This window comes from Scyliorhinus canicula, chromosome 8, assembly GCF_902713615.1.
Source record: "Scyliorhinus canicula chromosome 8, sScyCan1.1, whole genome shotgun sequence".
NCBI classification, from domain to species: domain Eukaryota; kingdom Metazoa; phylum Chordata; class Chondrichthyes; order Carcharhiniformes; family Scyliorhinidae; genus Scyliorhinus; species Scyliorhinus canicula.
Window position 1 is genome coordinate 193,600,205 of NC_052153.1, and position 19,878 is coordinate 193,620,082.

Genomic DNA, 19,878 nt, shown 5'->3' on the forward strand with positions numbered 1-19,878 from the left:
GGATGGGCCTGGCCTCATTGCCGCGGAACGCTCCAAGTAGTTGGACCGTGCTGTACCACCTGTCCCTCGTGGAAACATTTTTGAAGAAAAACACCTTTGACCACAAGGCAATGAAGCAGTGGTCAGCACATAATGTCCTCAAAGCCCCCAGGGAAAAGGAGACTGTAGAGGACGTTGGATGGTTCCCTGAGCAGACTGTCAGTGTCATCTTGTAGAACGCCTCCTCACCAGAACTTACAAACAAGCACCAAGACCTAGCTTGGCTGGTGGTGTGAAGGGCCCTCCCTGTCAAATTCTTCATGTACACCCGAAGGCTCAGCGCCATTGCATACTGCCCTCGGAGTGGCTGTGGGGGAAATGAGACGGTCGCCCACCTCCTTGTGGAATGTGCCCGTTTATAGAGACTAGTTTTTTTTCCCCCAAAAAATATACTTTATTCATAAAATCTCTAATAAACATTACAGAACATTTCAAATTGTCTTGACTGTACATTTCCATCAAAGTTACACATTCACTTGTCTTTCTTCCATTCAGTTGGGATGACATTACACACATATCCCTCTTTACGTTTCAATTCTTTCTTAAATATTTACATTGTCATGTTTCTTTTATACATTGGAGTATTGAAGAGTATTGGAGTATCGAGGGGTTTAACACTGTTACCCACCCCTCGGTGTACATTTGTTGGAAGACCTCACACAGTGGTCTTTCCCCATTGCGCCTTGGCGACAGCTGCCCCAAGCTTGAGTGCGTCCCTCAGCACGTAGTCCTGGACCTTGGAATGTGCCAGTCTGCAACACTCGGTCGAGGACATTCTTTGCACTGGAAGATTAGCAAGTTTCGGGCAGACCAAAGAGTGTCTTTCACCGAGTTGATGTTTGTCTCAGTGTGTCCCTGGAAACAGTCCGTAGAGCACAGAGCCCTGTGTCACAGAGCTGCTCGGGATGAACCTTGTCAAATACCATTCTAGTACCAAACATCACTCACCTGAGGTCTCCGAGGTAAAGGGGATAGATCCCAAAGCCTTGGGTACCTCAAGAATCTGCACATTAAAGTGAGACTAGCTGTCTCACTTTAATATACAGATTTACCAAAAAGTGATCCCGCTCACAATGGGGTGGGATTTACATTGCAACGTCTGGCGTAAGGCGTTGCGAGCCAGATAGATCTGGGAGCGGGATCTCCTGGCTTTCAGCTGCCTTTCAGGCGCAGCGTGACCATTGGATCGCGCCCTGTATTTCTTCAGGAAGCAGTTAGATATAGCACGTCGGGCGAAGGGGTTTAAAGGGTATGAGAGGGAAAGCGGGATTAGGCTATTGATGATCAGCCATGATCATAATGATTGGAGCAAACTCGAAGGGCCCAATGACCCCCTCCTCCTATTCTGTGTTTCCAGGCATAATAAAATTGAGATTCCTCAGAGCTGAAGTTTATTAGAAATGAAACTGGCGCGTATCCTTTTGCAATCCTATTTTGATTTGTTGGTTTGGCATTGCAGAACTTGAGTATTGCTGAAAAGGAGATACACTATCCACGTTTTTTCATCTCTTTCCCCCCTCCCCCAGCAATACTGAACACATTTTGTAACTTGTTGCTTCGTACTTGGGGCGGCGGGGTGGGGGCAGGATAGTTTAGAAACACAATCTCTGGCTTCGCTGTTATTCCTAGGGGGTAGCAGTGTTGTCGCTGCCGAAGTCCTTTTTAAAATACCAGTCACCGACCCAAGAATTGGTTCTTCAACCCTGGAGTTTGGACGGGCGGACGGCTGGGATCCGAGAGGGAATGTGAAGGTCTGTACCCCCGGGAGTCTGGGTTTTTTTTTGTGTGCGTGTGTGTCCTTGGGCACCATTCAGTTTACCGAGGTGCCAGCCCTGCCCAGACCCCGGTACAGATTCCCTCCCCGCCCCCGGTACAGATTCCCTCCCCGCCCCGAACCGCAGCTTTGGACCACTCCCCCGGCTCTGTGGTTTTGCAATTTCTCTGCCCAATTTGTGCAGCGTTTTGTTTTGAGAAGTGAGAGGCGGCGGGGGTGGCTGCTGCTGTGTAATCTCAGCACGTTCCTTGGCAACAGCGCTCTTACATTAACCTGCCTTAAAGTTGCCCGTCTTGGGGCTTCAGCCGTGTAGTAAAAACAGCGCCATTTAAAAAAAAAATTTGGGCAAAATAAACACACTTGTTGCAATTTATTTGTAACATTTCCTCGCGATTGGCGATTGCAGCTTCGTGTTTAAGGGCTGTGAAAGGTTTGTCGCTGGCTGGCGGAAAGGAATAGCGATGCAGGAGAAGTGAAACAAGGAAGCTCCCGGTTAGATTTATCGTCATTTTAAAGGGTCGCTCCGATACCTGGAGACTGTCTGTATTGTTGGGAGTTTGGAGAATCTGCTCAGCTGTGATACCGTGGCCAAGGTAAGGACTCCCTCCGCCCGCTTCCACTGGAGGAAATATGAGGGTTGAGAGGGATAGAGAAACGAGTTAACAGAAACACAGTGGGGTGTATACAGTTGAATCTATTGGTTATGAATTCTTCAAGCTGGATCACTTTGGGGTTTGACATGCTGCTTGGAAATATTTAATTGTCCATTAACAATTTTATCGAGGCATGTCAGTCTGATAATTTAAGGAATTTAAGGCACAATGGTTAGCACTGTTGCTTCACAGCATCAGGGTCCCGGGTTCGATTCCCGGCTGGGTCATTGTCTGTGCGGAGTCTGCACGTTCTCCCCGTGTCTGCTGGGTTTCCTCCGGGTGCTCTGGTTTCTTTCCACAAATCCCGAAAGATGCCCTGTTAGGTCATTTGGACATTCTGAATTCTCCCTTGGTGTACGGAGTGTGGCGACTAGGGGCATTTCACAGTAACTTCATTGCAGTGTTAATGTAAGCCTACTTGTGACAATCGAGATTATTATTATTATAATAACTAGCCGTAACAGGTGTACAATCATGAACGCAACAAGTGGTTAGAATTTGGAATGTTCATCCTGATAGGGTGATGGCAACAGATTCAGTCGTAGCCTTGGATAAATACTCTATGGAGAATATTTTAGCGATATAGGTGAAGTGGGACTAACTGAATTGCCCTTGAAAAGAGTTGACAAAGCCCTGACGGACCGACTGTCCTCCTTTGGTCCTTTATTACTCCATAGTATAAATAATCAATGTAATCAATTACATTTAAGGGGATAGCTTTAATTAAGAAGGGGATAGCAATTTTAAAGAGATGCAAATTGTATTAAATAAAAGCCGGTATATTTAAATAATTGGAAAATAAATACGAGTAAGGAAATACTAAACTTAAAATGCGTGGTGTGTGTGGATAGCACAATTGCTTCACAGCTCCAGGGTCCCAGGTTCGATTCCGGCTTGGGTCACTGTCTGTGCGGAGTCTGCATGTTCTCCCCGTGTCTGCATGGGTTTCCTCCGGGTGCTCCGGTTTCCTCCCACAGTCCAAAGATGTGCAGGTTAGGTGGATTGGCCATGATAAATTGCCCTTAGTGTCCAAAATTGCCCTTAGTGTTGGGTGGGGTTACTGGGTTATGGGGATAGAGTGGAGGTGTTGACCTTGGGTAGAGTGCTCTTTCCAAGAGCCGGTGCAGACTCGATGGACCGAATGGCCTCCTTCTGCACTGTAAATTCTATGATTCTGTGATAAATAGTTAAATTTTTAAGTGAAATGACAGGATACCAGAGACCTATTGCAATACCATATGGGAACTCGAGGACACTTGAGGAAGTGTGATGGTCTAATTTGTCAGCCACTGGCCACATGTGGTTAATTAGGAACGCAGCTATGGCTCATTGCAGTTCTAGTTAATATGTTTAAAATTAGTGATAGGCATTTGAGACTGGGTTCTCAACACTCATATTAACTCTTCTGTGCATTTCTTAAAATAGTGGGTGTTTTGATTGGCACATATGCAGTACATGTATCTACCATTTGAGGGTACATAAAGCATTTGACTTAAATCAGTGCATTTGCCTAAAAGTGCACCATCATCGCAACATGTGGCAAATTGTCAGTTTCTATTGGACAGCACTGCTCTAGTTGTTCAAGCTAAAACTTGGGGTTTCTGAGCTTGAGGAGTGCCTGGAGTCACTGCAGGACTGGCTGAGAATTTTTTGGCATGCACGTTCTTGCAGTTAAGAGTCTTTGGGAGGATAGTTAATGGATGAAAAATGAAACTAATCAAAAAGATTAAATGAAAATCGCTTATTGTCACAAGTAGGCTTCAAATGAAGTTACTGTGAAAAGCCCCTAGTCACCACAATGGATGGCTGTCCAGCAGGGAGGAGAAAGCAGACATTGTAGACATTCTCTTAGATTGTGACATTTTCAAACCAATTTTCAGTGCTGGATACCAGCAAGGGTGATGACACTTTGGGCAAACATTACTGACATTGTATGGCAAGGAACTGTGCCGGGGAACACTGAGAAGTATCAAATCAGGGAAAATAGGGACTTGATATTCAGGGGGGTAGATAAACATTTCTGTAACTGCTGATGAGTTCTATATTGTATATTTCCTCCCTGGTGCCTCGGTAAGGAACCTCACCAATGACATAGGAAGTAAAAAGGGCTGAGGTTCTGCAGTCTGGAGTGTTGGGAGTTAGGGAGGAGATTAAAATGGAAAAACAGGACCTCAAAGATATAAATCTCAGGTTACTCCCAGTGCCACATGAGTACAAATGTTTCGGATGAGACAGGTAATGCATTGCTAGGGAAATGGAGTGAGAGGGAACATCTCATATTCTTTGGACATTGGGACCTGTTCTGTGGCAGGAGGGTCATGAGGGAGGTTGCACCCCAGTAGCGCTGGGCCTAGTATCCTCATTAATATGGCTGAAAGTTGGCACCATAATGACATGGAGGAAAGAGGTAAATGGGAGACTGGGAAAGTCTGTTAACATGAGAAAGAATTATTCAGAAATAGAAATACTACAGGGTAAATGAAAAATGAAATGAAAATCACTTATTGTCACAAGTAGGCTTCAAATGAGGTTACTGTGAAAAGCCCCTAGTCGCCACATTCCGGCACCTGTTCGGGGAGGCTGGTACGGGAATTGAACCGTGCTGCTGGCCTGCCTTGGTCTGCTTTAAAAGCCAGCTCTTTAGCCCTGTGCTAAACCAGCCCCTGGATGTCATAGAGTCATAGATGTTTACAGCATGGAAACAGACCCTTCGGCCAGGTTTGTCCATGCTGCCCGTCCATGTGAGGCAGTCTAGGGTGAAATGCACCTGTGTAAACCTGCAGAGCATTGTAAATAAAGTTGGGGAGCTGAAGGCTCCAGTAACCATATGGAATGATGATGTATGGTAATAATATAGACCTGTTCAGGAAGGGGATTATTAGGAACATAATATTCATGATTGTAATGTATTCAGGAAAGATTAAAAGGAGGTGGAGTGACAATATTGATCAAATAAACTATTATAGCATTCAAAAGGGGTGCTGTAGCTGAGCGGTTAAACACAAAATCTCGTTAGTTGGAATTAAGGAGGAATAGAGGAGTTATTATGCTGCTGCATATATGATACTGGCCACCAAATAGTGGATATGGGCTGGAGAGGAGCACATTTGCAGGAAAATTTCCTGAACCATGTAATAATTGCGGAGGGTTGATAATCTGAACTTCAATTACCCTAATATAGACTGTGGTAGTGGTAGTATAAAGGGCCAAGTGGGGAGGATTTCCTGAAATGTGTACAAAAGTTATTTTCTCATCGGTGTGTTTTCAGGAGAAAGGAAGCAATTCTGGATCGAGTTTAAGGAGTGAAGTGAGGCAGTGGAACATGTTTCAGTGGGAGAGCATTTGGGAAACCGTGATCATATCACCAGCTTTAGAATAGTTATGGAAAAGGGCTAGCTATAATCGAAGTTTGGAACATTAAACGAGAGAAGAGGTGACTTTAGTAAGGCGAAAAGAGGTCCTAGATCAGGATGATTAGAATCAAAAATTGTCAGGCAAAACAATGGAAGATCTTCAAAGATGCAGATGGTTTGAATACAGAATAAACATAATCCCATGGTGGGGAAAGGAAGGACATTCAAAGCTAGCGCCCTCTGGATGGTTAAAGATATGTTGATTAAAATGAGATCGAAAAAGAGGTTCATAATATGGAAACTACAGGGAGCTTCAACAGGAAATAAGAGGCACAGAGAGAGGTTATAAGAATAGATTAGTGGCTAACATAAAAGGAATACTTTTTATTTGGCTGTACGGTAGCACAGTGGTTAGCACTATGGCTTCACAGTGCCAGGGTCCCAGGTTTGATTCCCACTTGGGTCACTGTCTGTGCGGAGTCTGCACGTTCTCCCCGTGTGTGTGTGGGTTTCCTCCGGGTGCTCCGGTTTCCTCTCACAGTCCAAAGATGTGCCGGTTAGGTGGATTGGCCATGCCAAATTGCCCTTGGGTTAGATGGGGTTGCAGGGTTACGGGGATATGGTGGAGGTGTGGGGTGAAGTAGAGTGCTCTTTCCAAGAGCCGGTGCAGACTCGATGGGTCGAACGGCCTGCTTCTGCACTGTAAATTCTATGATTCTATGAAACACACACACGTTCTTTTTATAAAGATATAAATGGTAAAAAGGTAGCCAAAAGGTGGGTTGAGTTGCTTGGTAGAACATCTTTTGCAAGCAGTGGACACTGCTAAGGTACTAACTGGGCACTTTTTATATCTTCTCTAGAGAAGTGGCGGTTGCCAATGGAAAGGAAAAAGCAGGGAAGATAATGGAGAGAATAAAAATAGATAAATAAGGAACATAGGCATGGGAGCAGGAGTTGGCCATTCAACCGCTCAAGCCTGATTTGTGATTTGATTATGATCAAGGCTGATATGGTTGTCGTCTCAACCCTGCCTGTCTCTGCCTTCCATAATCCTTTATTCCTTTGTCTATTAAAAATCTATGTAACACGACTTTGAATAAATTCAATGTTCCAGCCACCATTGCTTTCCAGGTAAGAAAATTCCACAGATCACGAACCAAAGACGTGCAGGTTAGGTGGATTGGCCATGATAAATTGCCCTTGCTGACCAAAAAGGTTAGGAGGGGTTATTGGATTACGGGGATAGGGTGGAAGTGAGGGCTTAACTGGGTCGGTGCAGACTCGATGAGCTGAATGGCCTCCTTCTGCACGGCATGTTCTATGTCTGAGAGAAAATAAATTCTCCTCATCTCTGTTTTAAAACTTTAGAAACTTTCAAGCGGTTACTGGATGGGCACATGGAGCACACCAGAATGATAGGGAGTGGGATAGCTTGATCTTGGTTTTGGACAAAGCTCGGCACAACATCGAGGGCCGAAGGGCCTGTTCTGTGCTATACTGTTCTATGTAAAAGGGAGACCTCTTATTTTCAAACTGTGTCCCCTCGATTGATGCTCCTCAAGAGGAAACATCCTTCCGTTACCCACTTTATCAAGTCCAATCAGGATCTTATCTGTTTCAAGAAGATCACCTCTCATTCATCTAAACTCCAATGGGTATAGAGCCAGTCCTTTTCCATAAGATGAGCTCTTTATCCCAGGGGTGAGAAGAGTGAATCTGAACTGTTTCTAATGCTATTATATCCTTCTTCAAATAAGCAGATCCAAACTGTTCACGGTACTCCAGATGTGGTTTCACAAAAGCCCTGTATAACTGGAGTAAAATGTTCCTACTTTTATATTCCATTGTGCTGGGAATAAACACCAACTTTCCATTTGCTTGTCTAATGCACCTGCATTTTGTGATTCATGTACCAGGACACCCAGATCTGCAAATGCAAGACATAAAATATGGGTTATGGGGAACATACTGGCATGGATTGAGTATTGGGGAACAGAAACCAGAGTAGGATTAAAAAGGTAATTTTCAGGTAGCCGGACTGTGACTCGTTGGTTCCACAAAGATCACTGCTTCGGTTCCAGCTATTTAAAATATATACTGATGATTTGGGTGTGGGGGGATCAAATAATATTTCCAAGTTTGCTGATGACACAAAATTAGGTGGGAATGTAAGTTGTGAGGAGGCTGCAAAGAGGCTTCAAGGGGACTTAGACAGGCTTTGTGAGTGGGTAGGAACATAGCAGATAGAATGCCATGGGAATCAGTGTGAAGTTATCCACTCTCGAAGGAGAAACAGAAAGGATGAGATTGGCAAGTGTTGATGTCCAAATGGACTGGGATTTTTGTTTTTTATTCGTTCATGGGATGTGGGCATTGCTGGCTGGGCCAGCATTTATTGTCCTTCCCTGAGGGCATTTAAGAATCAACCACATTGCTGTGGGTCTGGAGTCACATGTAGGCCAGACCAGATAAGAATGACAGTTTTCCTTCCCTAAAGGACATTAGTGAACCAGATGGGTTTTTACAGCAATTGACGATGGTTTCATGGTCATCATTAAACTTTTAATTGCAGATTTTTATTGAATTCAAATTCCACCATCTGGTAGGATTAAAACCAGTGTCCTCCGAGCATTTCCCTGGGTCTCTGGATTACTAACCGAACGAAAATACCACTACGCCACTGCTTCCCCCAGTCTCCTTGTTCATGAGTTGATGGAAGCTAGCATGCAGGTGGATTCAACAAGCAATTAGGAAAGCAAATGGTATGTTAGCCTTTATTGCAAAAGGATTCAAGTACATGAGTAAACGTGTCTTGCTGCAATTGTATTGAATCTTTGTGAGACCGCCCCTGGTGTATTGCGTGCAGTTTTGTTTGTCTTATCCAAGGAAAGATGAACTTGCCATAGGGGAAGTGCAACAAGTGTAATGGAATATTCCTCACTTACCTGGATGAGTGCAGCTCCATCAGCACTCCGGAAGCTCAACGCCATCCAGCATCCTCTTGTTTACTACTCCTTCCACAAACATTCAAGCACTCTACCACCGACGAATAGTGGCAGCCGTGTGTACCATCTACAAGATGCACTGCAGCAACTTACCAAGGTTCCTTAGACAGCAAACCTACAACTCTACCATTTAGGATGACGAGAACAGCAGATACCTGGGAACACCACCACCTAGAAGTTCCCCTCCAAGTCACTCAGCATCCTGACTTGGAAATATATTGTTGTTCCTTCATTGTCGCTGGGTCAAACTCCTGGAACTCCCTCTCTAACAACACTGTGGGTGTACTTACACCACATGGACTGCAGCGGTTCAAGAAGGCAGCTCACTACCACGTTCTGAAGGGCAACTAGGGATTGACAATAAATGCCCACATCCAGTAGCCAACGATGCCCACATCCAGTAAATTGATTTAAAAATAATATCAAAAGTTCACCAGATTGATTCCTTTGTTTTTCTCCTCTCAACACTCGGTAATGGTGGGGTATCTTCCCAAACCCCTCAGTTTTAGAATGATCCACTCCTCATGAATAATTCCACAATGAACTCAAGATAGAGTAAAATCAGAGGGTTAGTTCATTTTTGCACACATTCAAATGCAAAGGGGGGGGTGTCGCTATGTAACATCCGATACAGTCACAACATAAAAGCTAATGGGAAGAGGTTCAGGACAAAGACCACAGACAAAATAAGAATTATTGTTTCACGTGAGTCCTGGGTCCAAAATCAAAAGTTCAATGGTGTATTCATTCAGAGAGCTTAACAGGCTGAAGCTGATACTAGGTGATCACTTTTCCAGTACTTCCGTGATGGGAGAAGCACTAGAGATTAATTAACCTTGTAGTAGGCACTAGTCCAGAAGTTTTGAAGTCAATGAGGGCCCGGCATTTTAACTCGAATAGAGTTGTGTGTTGTGCTATTGTTTGGTTGATAGTAGTTGGCAGACCGCCCCCTCAGGCTTCATAAGGCAACTTAACAGGTTCCAGCAGCTTCTTCATCTTGGTTTGGACAGACTGTGTCCATTTCTGGTCTGAATGTTTTAGATGGTTAATGTCTCATCCATTTTTTAAGTTTACCAGAGGCCTCGGTGTCCTTTGTCCTCACAGATGTCTTCTCTCCATTGGCTCAGATATGTGACGAGCCTTTGTTTTGTTACATTTGTGATTACCACAGTCATGGGTCATTTTAGAGATAGTGAGGTTCCTGTGGTTTTCTGAAGGCTAGAAATTACCTTTTGTGTGGGTCGCAGCCAGTCATGTCTTCAGCCAGTGTAAAGTGTTTGTTCATATTTCCAAAAAATGATAAAGTAGCCAGGATGATATAGATGTGTATATTTTCTCTCATTTTTCATTTCAAATTGCTAGCATCCACAGTATTTTGGTTTGATTTTTAGCTTGATGTTGGAGAAATGCTGCGACAATAATCAGGGATAAAATTGATTATCATTTGGAAAGTACGAGCTAATCAATTAAAGTTTTGGGGGGTTTAAAAAAAAGGCAAATCATGTTTGAATGTTCTTTGAGGTAGCGGAGAGGGCTAATGAATGTTGGATAGTTGATTTTAAATTCATTTTTGAGACGTGAGCGTTGCTGAAAAGGCCAGCATTTATTGTCCATTCCTAATTGCCCCATAATAAGTAGTAGTGAGCCACTACCTTGAACCGCTGCAGTCCATGTGGTGCAGGTACAGCCATAGACTGATTAGTTTAAGGAAGTTGACCCAGCAACCGTGCAGGGGCAGGGATACAATTACAAGTCCGGATGGTGCATGGCTTGGATGGGAACTTGCAGGTGGTGGTGGTGTTCACCTGTGTCTGGAATGAAGTAGATTCCGACCACCCTGCCCCTTCCAAAGTTCTCTTCTCCTTTACCGAGGAGACTCTGATTCTGGCTGCTGTTTCTTTGTCTCCATGCTCAGTTGGTCCTAGTTGTGCTGCTGCTCCTTTCACCCCAGTTGAGATCAGTTAAATCATTTAAGAGGTTGCCTTCAGCCGGGTGACTTTGTACCTTAAGGTTCCTGCTGTGGGAAAAGGCACCAACTCTAGATGGGTGGTCTGCTGAGATGTTTTTTGATAAATTGTCATTGGACACTTCTTAGTCAACTTTGGAGTCATTACAACTCAGCTCATCAGGCCGTGCCAGCTCTCTGACTTCCATTATACCTTTTCCAAACATAATGACAAAGTGGGACATTTTGTTAATTTGATGGTTGTTATGGGATAGCTTGCTTCGAGATATGGGCGGCACAATGACACAGTGGTTAGCACTGTTGATTCACAGCGCCAGGGACCCTGGTTCGATTCCCGGCTTGGGTCACTGTCTGTGTGGAGTCTGCACGTTTTCCCCGTGTCTGTGTGGGTTTCCTCTGGACTCTCCGGTTTCCTGCCACAAGTCCCGAAAGACGTGCTTGTTTGGGTGAATTGGACATTCTGAATTCTCCCTCAGTGTCCCCGAGCAGGCGTCGGAATGTAGCGACTCGGGGATTGTCACAGTAACTTCATTGCAGTGTTAATGTAAGCTTACTTGTGACAATAATAAAGATTTATTCAAATTATAGTTTTTAGTTTCCCTGTTCCTCTGAGTAAAGAAAGTGACATAACACAAGTAGATTTCAAATTGGGTGCAAAATTCTGCCAAGAGATAAACACTGCATGCAGATGAATAATGGATATGGGAAATATTGGGCTCCACTGTGATGCCCGCACAGTCAAATAGTCCACCTACGCTTGCTGTCTGGGGACGCTGAAGAATGGCTGCTGTAGTGGGAGACCACAGGATGACTGCCGCTCATGCAGGTGTAGCGCAGCATGAGTCAGCAGCAATGTTCTCTGTAAGCTGCCTGTGTGACTACTCTAACGCTCAAGGCACTGTGCAGGCCCACTTAAGATGCTGTGTGAAGAGACAAAATTGCAAGGTTCCACACGCTGAAATAATAGGCTGTGCACAATGAAAAATATTTCAGAGGAGACGTTGCTCAGCTCCTTCAAGTAAATTTGACATGGCGAGAATTTCTTTTCAAGATCATTTGACTCCATGGATTATTTCAATTTATAATTCGATCTGGGGTTATGCAATTCATTGTGAATATATTGTATGAAAACAAGAGTTTTTGGTGCGATAATGACTGCAATGAGAGCATCAATTCAATGTGGTGTGACTGATAAGGTGACCTTTCACATGCTTGCGTAAATGCAAGTAGTCATACTGCTTCCAGTTGTTGGCCTCGGATTGAACTTATTCTCAGGTTGTGCCACCAAAAGCATACTATATCAATGTTGCCATAGGTTTTTTATAAATTTAAAGATTATTTTCATTAAGTATGGAAAGTAAACGGGCTGCTTTAGCACAGGGCTAAATAGTTGGCTTTTAAAGCAGTCCAAGGCAGGCCAGCAGCACGGTTCAATTCCCGTACCATCGTCCCCGAATAGGCGCCGGAATGTGGTGACTAGGGGCTTTTCACAGTAACTTCATTTGAAGCCTACTTGTGACAATAAGCGATTTTCATTTTTTTTTTCATTTCTAATGTCATTTACAGTGAGTGGAGTTTGTGGATGTTAGTTCCCTGTATTTGACAAATTCTGAGACCTTGGCTGAGAGACGGTCAAATCTGTCTGGAGGTTTTGCAAAGGCACTTGCATAATTGTGGGATTGTTTCTGTTGGTTATAGTTGTAAAATGATAGAATACAAATTCCTCCGTGTACTGTAAGGGACTTCTGTGAAAAACAACTACCAGTGGAATATGATACACTGAATTCAAATGCTTATGTTTCAGTATCTCCCCTAAGAGCTTCGTACAAATCAGAAAGTTCCAGATTCAATTCCTAAGTTTGTATATCATGGAGTGGCTGATGGTGGAGATGCTACAATTAATCCCTAGGCCTCTGGACCGGGGTCCCTGCTCTGGATTAGACCCATTTCCAAGGTGTTATCTGGTGGGAGAGATGAAATGAAAATCGCTTTATTGTCACGAGTAGGATTCAATGAAGTTACTGTGAAAAGCCCCTAGTCGCCACATTCCAGCGCCTGTTCGGGGAGGCTGGTACGGGAATCGAACCGTGCTGCTGGCCTCCTTGGTCTGCTTTAAAAGCCAGTGATTTAGCCCAGTGAGCTAAACCAGCCCCTTTTTTATGTCACTTGGTTGTTCCCAGCAACCCATGCAGATGGCTACTGTTTTTCCCCTTTAACCTTGTTTGTTTTTGGGATTGTGCAATATCTACACAGCGTTGCCCATAGTGATGGTCAGTGATGAGAATTTGGTGTTTTGTTGCAATCCACAGTTCTTTGTAAAATCTGCTTCAGACAAAATATCTGTGTGTGGAGTTCAGATTCCTGCACGGACACTCCAATACCAACCATTTTGGAGGTAAAAAAGCAGGAATGTATTTTCCCTGGAAGATGTTTCCAACTAGGTGTTTTGAACTTTACCAGTACAGCTATCGGTTAATAATTGTTCTTTTTGAACTTGCAAGGTTCAGTACAAACTTGCATAGGCGTTTTTTTTATTTGTATCTGGGATGTGAGCACCATTGGCCGGCCCAGCAGTTGTTAGCCTTCCTTTGTTAGCTTTGAGAAGGTGATGGTGAACCTGGTACTTGAACTGTTGCAGTCCATGTGGTTTAGCTACACTCGCAGCGCTGTTCGGGAGTTTCAGGATTTAGACTGTGCAACAGTCAGGATAGCGAGCGGATCTTTGCAGGTGGTGGTGCTCCCATGTGTCTGACATGCCCTTGTCCTTCTCAGTGAAAGAGGTTGCATGCTTGGAAGGTGCTGTCGGAGGAGTCTTGGTGAATTGCTGCAGTGCATCTTATAGATGGTGCACAACGGCTGCCACTGTGTGTCGGAAGTGCAGGGAGCGATTGTTTAAGGTGTTGCTTGGGGTGACGATCAAGTGGGCCGCTTTGAATGCTAAGAAGCTTCTTGAATGTTGTTGGAGCTGCACTTATGCAGGCAAGTGGACAGTATTCCTTGTAATCTGTTTTTGTGGATGCTTAATTTTTTTTATCAGCATAATGTAAAGTGGATTGAGACAGCGTCTGCACTCATGCATTACATAAATGTAAATTATGCCATTTTTTACATTAGTTATTTCATTAAAATGTTATTTATTTTTATTTAAATGTGTTTATGCTATAAGTAAACTTACAGTCCATTATGTATTACATTGCCACTTCATCCAGCCGTGGTAAATGCATACTCCAAGACTTGCTGGGTTATGCATTTTGACTTTAATATTTTAACTATGTGGCACCAGACTCCTAAATGACCCTCTTATTGACTGACCTCATTAACACTACACCATGTATGCTTCATCCGATGCTAATGCTTATGTAGTTACATTCTACAAATTTATTTCTGAAATTATGTTGCCCTATCATATATTTTCTTGTATTTTCTTGAATTTTGTTTAATTCCCTTTTCTTCCCATGTACTGAATGATCTGTTGAGTTGCTTGCAGAAAAATACTTTTCACTGTACCTCAGTACACGTGACAATAAACAAATCCAATCCAATCCAACCTTTTCAGAACAAATTTATTTCTGAAATTAAATATTGAATTGCAGTGTACTCAAATTTATCTCCTCCTTGGGAAATGGAAAGAACCATGGAGAAAACCTGACGAAGTTGCAAGGAATAGCATCTGTAGGCTAAACCGTCTTTTCACAATCAACACTTTTGTGTCTTATCTTTGAGAGGTATCTGGCAAGAGTTTACAGCAGTCAACCTTCCTGCCTCCCAAGAAACTGTAATTGGTTTAGTACCTCGGCCAGGGGAGGGGTTATAAAAATATTCAGCCTCAGTCCCTGCTTCTGTTCACTCGCTACCAGGCAGAGAATGAGATCATTTCCAAATGTATGGGTTTCACAGTTGAGTACCTTGCCAAGAAATACTGTCTAGCCACTTAGGCAAAGCATCTTTTAGTTAAAGATCTCACCCAGCGTGGCACAAAGCAGAGCCACTTGGATGTTGTGTCTATTGAGCTGTGCCCCAGCAAGACTGCATGCCTTCAGTACCTCATCACACCTTATCTTGTCACAATGCAGCAAAGACATTTTTACGTTAGGTTACGCTTGAAGAGTAGTGACTGTTGTTACAAGGGCAACCATAGATACAATTATTTCCAGCATTTTCTGCTGTAATTTCTAATTAATTTGGCTTCTATTTACATCCGTGTTCTTGATTGACAGGCCCTGGGGATGACTGAATTACAGAGAACATTTTATGACCCTGTGGCATTGCAATATTTCATGTCAGTATGTGAAGAATGGCTTTCATTGATCCTAACCTCAGTTGAAAACTGAATATTTGAACCACAAAAACTTGTCAAAGTGTAACATTGTCAAAAGTGACCTACTTAAAGCTTGCCTGTAATATGTAAAATTTATGTATGCAATGTACTCCTTATTAGAGCATTGCCATTGTGTGGTGGACAGTTGTCTTTGTAGCTGAGCACTTCTTCGCCGAGATGATGTTTTGTGTGTTCCAGAACACGCTGATCTCTATATGTAAACTTCCAGCATGATAATTGCACTCTGAGGAATATTTGCTTTATTTTGATTTTCTGTGAGCAATGACACAAGGGACCCACGAGCATACATGAATGTGTCAACAAGAGGCTTCCTATAACGGCTCACCTGACTAAGTCAGTGAGCTGTTCAGCTATTTGAATGAAAAAGCACCAGCTTCATTCCCCAGTCTGGACGCAAGAGCTGATCTCACCTGGGGGCGTAAGAGGCCTTTGTTGTCCCTGAGCTGGAGGGGACAATTGACAAGAATTCTGCTCTTGATCCCTAAAATTCTCTGTCCTTCTCTCTCCTCCTGAGAAACTCTGTTAAAACCTCTTGGTAACTTGGTAATATCTGCCTTCATCGTGCTCCTGTGATGTTTTATCACCTTAAAGGGATCGTATAAGCACAAGTTTATATGTAACAAGGAGCAGGAGTAGACTGTCTGGCCCCTTGAGTCTGTTCCATGGTTGATCTGATAGTAACCTCAAATCCACATTCTGCCTGTCCCTAATAACCTATTGCCCCCTTGCTTATCAAAAATCTATCTACCTCTGCCTTAAGGTTCTGCTTCCACCACCTTTTCAGGAAGAGAATTTAAATTTTAGGCCAGGCTGAGGATTTCTTCTGCAGTACTGATGGTCTCCCCTTCTGACCAACTCAACATCTTGTCACATTTGAGGCTAAATCTGATGCAATGCTGTTTGAGTCACCAAGGGAAATCAGCCAAAGTCAATTGAATGGCAGTAACATAGCTCCATGCTTTTGAGGGTTGTGCAATGCTATTTCAAGGCTCCATCCAAAGCACTGATTTACAGGTCAATCAATCATCGCATTTATGGTAAAGTGATTTGGAGATCTCGACTTCTGCTCCCAGCGGATCACTAATTCTCATTTACTGTGGGCGATTCTGTGAAGTGCAGGCTGCAAAGCTGTTGTGCTGCGGTATTCGGTATCCAGCTTGGATTACTGTAGATAAATTCCGTTTTCTGTTTTATTCCAGTTTTGCACGAGTCTTTTTTTTTCAGTAACTGTTGAAATAACATTGATTTACTGTTAACTATTTTCATTTGATGATGGAACCAGGAGGCTCTAGGTAAGGATTCACTGACACCTGTTCTCGGGCTGCACAGCAATTTGCCGCAGCGCCTCGGAGTCAGGAAGTGGCCATTTTAATGAGAAAGTACATGTGGAGTTATCAAGGGAGAAAATAATCTGATTGACTGTGATTACCCACATGAGTGAGCCGCCACCCCCACCCCTTTGGACTACAGGCTCACACATGACAAGTAGCCATTCAGGTGTGAGGTACTGAAACTATACCCCAAAAATCAGAGCTGTCAGGAGACTTGCCAATGACAAATGGATATTCACAATTTTCAGAGCACAAAACTGTTGATCCAACAATATATGTTGCTGTGTACAGGATGCAATGTTAGCCAGAATATTGAGTGTTATCAGCGCCTAACAGCACTGTTTACATTCTGCAGAATTGAGATATACAGCATGACTTCTACCAGTTCCAACAGGATGTACCCAAATAGTACAAAAAGGCAAAATTCTCTGTGTCACATACTTGAGTGCTCTGGATTTTAATCTCCCATTGAAATATAACTGTGAGGCATTGCTCTTGTTGCAGGGAAGCTGAATACTCTGGTGGATGACATTGCTCGTATTAGATCGATCTAATCGAAACCGGGAGAATGAAGCTGTGGGCGTTATTTGAGTTCGTGTTTTTAGCCCTTTTGTCATCTGGTTGTCACCTGGCTATTTCCCAAAATGCAGGTGAGTTCTCATCCAATTCTGATACTCTGTCTTTCTGAAGACCTTTTGTTCTGTTTGGCGCTTGTATCATTTTAACCATGTCTTTCTCTGACTCTTTAACAAAATATGACTAGTTTCCTTACTCACGTTTTGTACCCAAGGAACCTACGCTTGCCTTAATGTAATGATGTAAGGATGTAATGAAGGCTCACTAAATTGATCCCTGGGATGAGAAAGAAAAGTTTTGGTAGAATAGGTCGACACACTGTGGAGGTGATCTTATTGACACAAGGTTTTGAGAGGGCTTGACAGGTTAGAAGCTGAGAGGCTGTTTCCCTTAGCTTGAGAGTCTAAACCTCTGCAGGGGTTGGTGCTTTGGGATCGAGGTGAGGAGAAATATCCTTCCTCGGGGGTTGTGGATCTTTGGATTCTCGGATGGAGTTGATAGAAACTTATAGCCCAGAAGATACCATGATAAGGCGTGAAAATGGTGGTGAGATTAAAGATTAGTTATGATTCTATTAAATGCTGTAGCTGGCTCGAGGGGCTGCTGGCCTCCTCCTTCTATTTCTTAGTTTCTTAACACCTGAGGAAGGAGCAGTGCTCGGAAAGCTAGTGTTTGAAACAAACATGTTGGACGTTAACCTGGTGTTGTAAGACTTCTTACTGTGCTCACCCCAGTCCAACGGCGGCATCTCCACATCTTAGTTTCTTAAGTTCACGATAATGGCTTGCCTTTGCCTGAGATTTGCAACTAGTTAGTGGCCTATGGCGTAAAACTATTCATTAGGGGCTGGCTTAGCTCACTGGGCTAAATCGCTGGCTTTTAAAGCAGGCCAGCAGCACGGTTCGATTCCCGTACCAGCCTCCCCGGACAGGCGCCGGAATGTGGTGACTAGGGGCTTTTCACAGTAACTTCATTGAAGCCTACTCGTGACAATAAGCGATTTTCATTTTCATTACCCTATTATTGTGATATTGCTGAAGAACATCCTTTCTCTGCCGCCTTTGCATTTGAGTGTCTGCTGGAAAGATCACAGCACTGGATATCTTTGCCAATGAAGGCTGTGAAACCCTTCTGAATGTGAGGGCTGACACTGGGATAATGGCAAATCTCCGCAAGTAGAAACGCGATGCGGGTTGGAGGAGTGAGGATTTAAAGAGGCAAGGAGTGCGAGCTGCCTGAAGGATAGCAGAAGGGAAACGAGAGAGACCAAGGTGAAATTCAGTGATAAATCCAAACATATCAGATCAAAAGCAAATTACTGCGGATGCTGGAATCTGAAATGAAAGAGAAAATGCTGGAAAATCTCAGCAAGTCTGGCAGCATCTGTAGGGAGAGAAAAGAGCTAACGTTTCGAGTCCGATGACTCTTTGTCAAAGTAAGAAGTCTTACAACACCAGGTTAAAGTCCAACATGTTTGTTTCAAACACTGGCTTTCAGAGCACTGCTCCTTCCTCAGGTGAATGGACGGAGCAGTGCTCGGAAAACTAGTGTTTGAAACAAACATGTTGGACTTTAACCTGGTGTTGTAAGACTTCTTACTGTGCTCACCCCAGTCCAAGGCCGGCATCTCCACATCATCTTTGTCAAAGCTAACAGTCAGAGAAAGTGGGAAATATTTATACTGTAGAGTGATAATGAAAGATGAGTCATAGCCACAGAAACCCAGGGAAACAGGGTGCTAATAGCCACAGAAACTAAGGGAAAAGAGTGCTCATGGCAGTCTCCAGAGAGAACAAAAGGTGTGCTTTTGTCTATAGAATCCGGGATTCTGTAGACTCTGGAACTGTCCCTACAGATTGGAGGGTAGCTCACGTCACTCCATTCAAAAAGGGCGGCAGAGAGAAAGCAGGGAATTATGGACCAGGAAGCCTAACATCGGTAGTGGGGAAAATGCTTGAATCCATTGTCAAGGACTTTATAGCGGAACATTTAGAAAGCAGTGGCAGGATCCGTCAGAGTCAGCATGGATTGATGAAGGGAAAATCATGCTTGCACAAATCTGTTGAAATTCTTTGAAGAGGTAACCAGAACAGTCGACAAGGTGGAGCCAGTCGATGTGGTATATTTGGACTTTCAGCAGGCGTTTGACAAAGTCCTGCATAAAAGATTATTGTGTACAATTAAAGCGCAAGAGGAAATGTATTAAGATGGATAGAAAACTGGTTGGCAGAGAGGAAAGAAAGAATCGGGATTAATGGGTCCTTTTCAAATTGGCAGGCAGTAACCAGTGGGGTACCACAGGGATCGGTGAAAGGGGCCCCAGCTATTCCACAATATATATTAATATTTGGATGAGGGAACAAAATGTAACATCTCAAAGTTTGCAGATGATACCAAATTAGGTGGGAAGGTGAATTGTGACGAGGATGCAGGGATCCTACAGCAAGATCTGGACAGGTTGGGCGAGTGGGCAAAGCAATGGCAGATGCAGTATAATTTGGATAAGTGTGACGTTATTCATTTTGGAAGCAAAAACAGGAAGGCAGATTACTATCCATATGGTTGTAAATTGGGAGAGGGAAGTGTGCAGCGGGACCTGGGTGTCCTTGTGCACCATTCGCTGAAGGTAAGCATGCAGGTGCAGCAGGCGGTAAAGAAGGCTAATGGGATGTTGGCCTTCATTGCGAGAGGTTTCGCGTATAGAAGCAGGGATGTGTTGCTGCAGTTGTACAGGGCCCTGGTGAGGCCACACCTGGAGTATTGTATGCAGTTTTGGTCTCCTTCTCTGAGGAAGGATGTTCTTGCTCTCGAGGGAGTGCAGCAAAGGTTTACCAGACTG

The 19,878-nt window shown here is 43.7% G+C and overlaps 1 protein-coding gene across 9 annotated transcripts in view; it reads left to right on the plus strand.

Moving 5' to 3' along the window:
• The window catches only part of lifra (LIF receptor subunit alpha a), a 240,741-nt gene that overhangs the window by 134,956 nt on the left and 85,907 nt on the right, over window positions 1-19,878 (plus strand). For 7 of the 9 annotated variants that reach the window (XM_038805950.1, XM_038805949.1, XM_038805948.1 and 4 more), the window contains one exon: window positions 16,968-17,113. In XM_038805950.1, coding sequence (XP_038661878.1) covers window positions 17,032-17,113 — 82 coding nt within the window. In that variant the 5' untranslated portion in view covers window positions 16,968-17,031. Of the gene's footprint in view, window positions 1-1,770; window positions 1,791-2,051; window positions 2,407-16,967; window positions 17,114-19,878 lie in introns of those variants that run through there. The other 2 variants (XM_038805954.1, XM_038805952.1) reach the window with 2 other exon arrangements.